The sequence below is a fragment of the Cyanistes caeruleus genome, unplaced genomic scaffold (genome assembly GCF_971803275.1).
Source record: "Cyanistes caeruleus unplaced genomic scaffold, bCyaCae1.hap1.1 HAP1_SCAFFOLD_131, whole genome shotgun sequence".
In the NCBI taxonomy this organism is placed as follows: Eukaryota; Metazoa; Chordata; class Aves; order Passeriformes; family Paridae; genus Cyanistes; species Cyanistes caeruleus.
In genome coordinates this window covers 296,590-302,170 of record NW_028255928.1, presented here as the reverse complement: position 1 = coordinate 302,170, position 5,581 = coordinate 296,590, and the positions used below count along the sequence as shown (strand labels likewise).

Sequence of the window (5,581 nt, the reverse complement as noted above, 5' to 3'; positions counted from 1 at the left end):
CTAGCTCTTACTCCCTAGCCGCTGGCAGCGCCGAGAGTGGGGAACGGTCTGGGAGCTCGTTGTCCCAGACCGAACCTTCAGAGCCTGCGAGCCACCAAGCTCTGCGGTCTCAGGTGCGTCGTGGGTGCCCGATGAAGGCAAGGAGGAGGCTCAGAGTCCCAGGTTCTCTCCAGAAACCAGGTTTTATTCCAGGGTCGGGAGCAGTGGATGGGGGAAGGACTGGAAAGGTCAAGGGTAGGACGGTCTGAGCGAGGAGCACCTCCGTGCGCTCCAATTTAAGGTGGGGAGGGTACAAACACAAGAACCAATCAGGGCATCTCAGGGGAGGAGTTGGGGGGAGGGTTTACAGTGTTGGGGACCAATAGGAATAACACGTGGGAGGGGCGGCAGTCACAATGCCAATGGGGCTTCGAGTGAGGGATAAATGACAGGGAAGGAGCTAGAACAAGGGGTGGGGTTTACATAGATTGATGGGGTTCAGGGGCAGGAACAGGGTGATGGACAAGGAAGATTCAGGAAAAAGGGGAGGGGTTTACAAAACTGACAAGCGGGTAAAACCATTACAACTCATGGGGGGAATAACATCAGGAACAAACCATTTAAATTAATAACCAGAACAAAATGAACAGGCGGCAACATCTCCCCCTTTCTTTTTTAGAAAGAGGAGGTTGCATCTGCAGGAGGTGCAGAGGGCTCAGGGAACCAGTCTTTAAGGGAGGGAGAGGGTGGAGGCGAGGAGGAAGGAGGAGAAGGAGCACTAGCAAAATTAACTTGGGGAGGAGGAGATACAAGGTGGAGAACAGATTGAATTAAACATCTTCTCAGGATGGCGAACGCAACTAAAACTATAAAAATGATGAAAACAATCCATAAAACGGTTTTCAGGATGGATGAGAGCCATCCGGACAGTCCCCAGTTGGAAAAGATGTTGGTGGCCCAGTCCTCATGTTCTTGTTTTATCTGGTGGACCATGCTTCTCATCTGTTCGATGGTCTGGCGAATGGAGGGACTTTTTGATGTCAAGTTCATGCAGCAAAGCCCCTCAAATTCCCTGCAGTCGTGGTTGTGCAGGAGCAGCAGGTAGTCTATGGCCGCCCGATTTTGGAGGGTGGCTTGCCTGGTGATTTCCTCGTCTTCGAGGAGGTCGCTTAGCGCAGCTGACGTTAAATTTGCTTGTTTTACTACCCAACACTCGAATTGGCCTAATTCTCCAAGGGCTTGAGCAGCGGCCAACCAGGGCAGAAAAACAGACACTGCTACCCGTTTTAGCTTACTCCAATGGAAAATTTCTGAGTCGCAGTCTGGGTCTAAGTCGTCCAGGCTGCGCTTCTTGATAGCCGAATTATTCTTTTGGCTCCAATTTTCGATTTGGGTCGTGTTGGGTGAAAACAAGGACAGCCGGCCCAGTGTGCACGGCCCTCCGAGAAGGCGAGAGGGGATGCCTGCCCATGCCCGATCCCCACAGATCAAAAATAAACCTTTGGGCAACTGAAGAGGGGTAGGGTTAAGGGTTGAGGGCATCTTCACATGTGCGATGTTCTGGCACCACTTGGCTGCCTGGAACTGCTTGTTGACTTGCACCACTTTGGGATAGGGGGCAGGGTTAGAAGGGTAATAACGAAAATGAACACAAAATGACGCTGGGGAGGAATCCAGAAGGTCGAACTCTTGGGGCTCAACGGTCGCTTTCTCCAGCGTGGCTTGCCAGTCTCTCCAGAGGAGGAGGGGGTTCTTCGCTGGCCTTCTGATCTTATACACCGGCGCTGAGCGGACGACACGTTGAGCCGGCCTTCCCCGGTTGGCGTCATGGAGCAAGGTGGTAAGGGAGTCGGGAAACTCTTCAGGTTTCAAAGGGATCCCCACCAGGCAGGTTGACATTGGGTTTCCCGCTGCTCCGGTGGAGAGGCACAGCTCGTCACGCTGCAGGGACTTCGCCAACATGACCCACACATTTTGCTTTGGCTGAGGCACGATCCACCCTTCCATCTGGGCAACTATCAACATCACACCAAAGATGATCTTGGCGACGCTTGGGGCTGTCATGTCTTCAAGGATGGCTCTCTCTAAAACAAAGCAAACACAAAACATAACTTAACTGAAAAGAGGAATCTCTAAAATAAAGATTTGGGGTTTTTCTCCTCCTCCTCCTTGGGGGGTCCGGAGATGACCTATTCGGACGGGACAGCACCCTCATATTGATCTGGCGGCCTGCTTGGATGTTTTGGGACATACGGTTTCACCCACTTTTGTGGGATCCACCGCAGTCCTTGGGGCGAGGAAACGCAGGCGTATCCCCGTCCCCAGGCCACCAGATCGAAGGGACCCATAATTCGTTGGGTCTCGGGGTCTCGGACCAGCACTGGAGGGCGCTGCTGCAACTTGTAGCTGTTGGCAGATGTAAAATGCCGGGCCACTGGAGGGTTGGGATCACTGTCGGAGCAGTTCAGGAAATTCAGCGTGTAAAGGGCCTTGCACAACCGTTCTTGTGGGGTGCAGCCCTTTACTGTCCCCTTTTGATGGACAAGGACGCGCTTGAGCGATTGATGGGCTCGCTCAACAATCGCTTGGCCTGTGGGGGAGTGTGGGATGCCTCTCTTGTGTGTCACTCCCCACTCCTGCAGGAAATCCTCCAGTTTCCTGGAGGTATAAGCTGGGCCATTGTCCGTTTTGATCTCTTTGGGGACCCCCAGCACAGAGAAAGCCTGCATGAGGTGTTTACATACATGCTCGGCTTTCTCCCCTGTGTGGGCAGAGGCATAGATAGCACCTGAGAAGGTATCAATGGAAAGGTGCACATAGCGGAACCTGCCGAATTCTGGGACATGTGTGACATCCATTTGCCACACCTCACAGCTCCCCAGGCCTCTGGGGTTGACCCCAGCTCCCAGAGAGGGCATTGCAGTGGACTGACAGTGTGGGCATGTGGCCACGATGGCTCTGGCTTGATCTCGCCTCAGGTGGAATTGGCGGACCAGCCCAGGCACGTTCTGGTGGAACATCTGATGACTCAGCTTGGCTTGCTGGAATACATCAGGGAGCTGAGCCATAGTGACAGGAGTAGCGAGGGAATCAGCTCTCTCATTTCCCTCGGCTACCGGGCCAGGGAGTTCAGTATGCGACCTCACGTGCATCACAAAAAATGGCTGCTTTCGGTGGGAAACGGTAAAGATTAACTTGGAAAGCAGCTCGAACAGCTGCGGATTGGAGACCTCCTTTAGGGCGGCATTCTCTGCCCTAGCTACTACCCCAGCAACATATGCCGAATCTGTAACCAAATTAAATGGTTCGGGAAATCTCTCAAAAGCTCTGACGACAGCATCCAACTCAGCGACCTGTGGAGATCCCTCCACATACTTAACATCCGCTTCCCACCGCTGAGTTTGAGGATCCACCCAAGTCACAACTGACTTGTGGGATGCTCCAGATGCGTCAGTGAAAACTGTCAGGGCCTTGAGGGGTTTTCGACTCCGAATTGAACTTGGGATAATGTTAAATTTAGCATTGAAGAATTTGTGTGCTGGGGCGTGGACTGAAACTTGTCCACTGTAGCTATCAAAAGCGATTTGGAGAGCCTCGTTCTCCTGCAGCAGCTGTTCAAACATCTCCTTTGTCAGCTTATCTGGGGACGCCCTGTCCCGAGACAAGCTGATAGGCACCCGTACACAAGCAAAGTCGCACCCTGCCATCTCCCTGAGCCTGGCTCGAGCCTTCCTGACAAGCTGAGCCACCAGCTCTTGTGGCCGGATGATACTCTTGGGTCGTTGATGGCTCAGGAATACCCACTCTATGATCAAGAGTGGGTCCCTTGAGCCTTGATCCCACTGAAAGATGAGCCCACACAGGTGCGGCAACCTTCCCAGAATAATGTACTCAAACGGCAGGGTCGGCTCATATCGATGTGCCTGCCTTTCCATTAAAGCAATTTGTGCCTTCCTCAGTGCTTCCTTCGCCTCTGGAGTCAGGGTCCTAGGAGAACTAAGCTCCTTCTCCCCCTTCAAAAGCATGAAGAGGGGGGCTAGGTCTTCGGTGGTGAGGCCCAGCCAAGGCCTGACCCAGTTCAAGGTCCCGCACAGGGAGTGAAGGTCTGCCAAAGTCTTTGGATTACTGTTGATAGCCAATTGTTGAGGAACAATGGTCCTCTCAGTAATCCTCAGTCCCAGATACTTCCAGGGTGGCATCCTTTGAACTTTGTCTTCCTGGAGCTGGAATCCTGCAGATGTTAGAACTCTAACCACTAGGTCAAGTGATTGAGTAAGCATATCGTCATGGGGGGCGCACACTAGGACATCATCCATATAGATGATGACCTCCCCCATTTTGGCGCGAACGGGAGACAGCAATGAAGAGACATACCACTGGCAGATGGTCGGCGAATTTTTCATTCCTTGGGGTAGCACTCGCCAGTGGTATCTCTTCATTGGGGCTTCTCGGTTAAGAGTGGGCACCGAGAAGGCAAACCGTGGGGCATCGTCAGGGTGTAGGGGAATTTGAAAAAAGCAATCCTTAATATCAATCACTGCCAATTTCCAATTTCGAGGGAGCATGGTAGGGGTAGGCATCCCTGGTTGAAGGGGTCCCATGTCCACAATGACCTTGTTGATTTCACGAAGATCGTGAAGGAGCCGCCACTTATCCTTCCCCGGCTTACGGATAACAAAGACCGGGGAATTCCAAGGGCTTGTGGTTTCTACTATATTTCCCTTATTAAGTTGCTCCTCCACGAGTTCGTTGAGCGCCTTTAATTTATCTTTTCTTAGCGGCCACTGGTCAATCCAGACCGCCGTATCAGTTGTCCAATCTAATTTCTGGAAAGGGCGCTCTACAGTGGCCGCCTCTAAAAATCCCGAGGGGTTTTCGGGATCTCGATTTTAACCCCCCACTGGGACATGAGATCTCTTCCCCACAGGGGAACCTGATAGTCAGCAACAAATGGGCGTAAATTTGCCAATTGCCCATCCGGCCCCGCAATTTGCACCACGCTCTTTGAAATTCTTGCCAATTGGGTACCCTCTATGCCCTGTATCTTGCCTGCCACGGGTTGCAACTCCCAATGTGACGGCCATCTCCTTTCGGGGATGATCGTCACATCCGCTCCCGTGTCAAGCAGTCCTTTCATCTGAAAGGATTCTGCACCCTGCTTGACGCTGCAGTCCAGAATGGGCTTTTCCTCACCCACCACTTCTGCCCAGTAGACGCCTGGTGCATGGTCGTCTACTGGGACCTGCTCAGGTATTGGTATGAATTGGGCAATGATTTGCCCCTTGGGCAGAAAGAAGGGTGGATGAGTGCAGCGCGCCAGGAGAATGAGGTTCTCCGGACCACCCGAAAAGGTGATCGGCGAAATCTCAATCTCCGGGGGTGTGTGCTTGGTGTCCCCGATGGCGATGCACTTACTGTCACGTCCGGTGTCCATTGTCTTCCCCTCCAGTGGGTCCACAGCTACTACCGTCCAGCGCTGGGACCGGAAGAGGATGTCTCGCGTTGTTACCAAATGTCTCGTCCAGTGAATAGGCCATGTCCGATTTTTGTTCTCCCCCGCCTCTGCGATACCTGCCCCATTTGTAGCTTCGCGCGGGGCAGG

At 52.9% G+C, this 5,581-nt stretch overlaps 1 protein-coding gene across 1 annotated transcript; it reads right to left on the bottom strand.

Annotated features, from left to right (window-relative positions):
• Positions 1-2,088, bottom strand: LOC147646031 (uncharacterized). Its single transcript, XM_086874003.1, has 2 exons — positions 673-2,088; positions 1-84 (listed from the first exon to the last, which is right to left on the bottom strand). The coding sequence occupies exons 1-2, from the start codon at positions 2,086-2,088 to the stop codon at positions 1-3; spliced, it is 1,500 nt and encodes a 499-aa protein (XP_086730129.1).
• Positions 2,089-5,581: the final 3,493 nt, after the last annotated feature.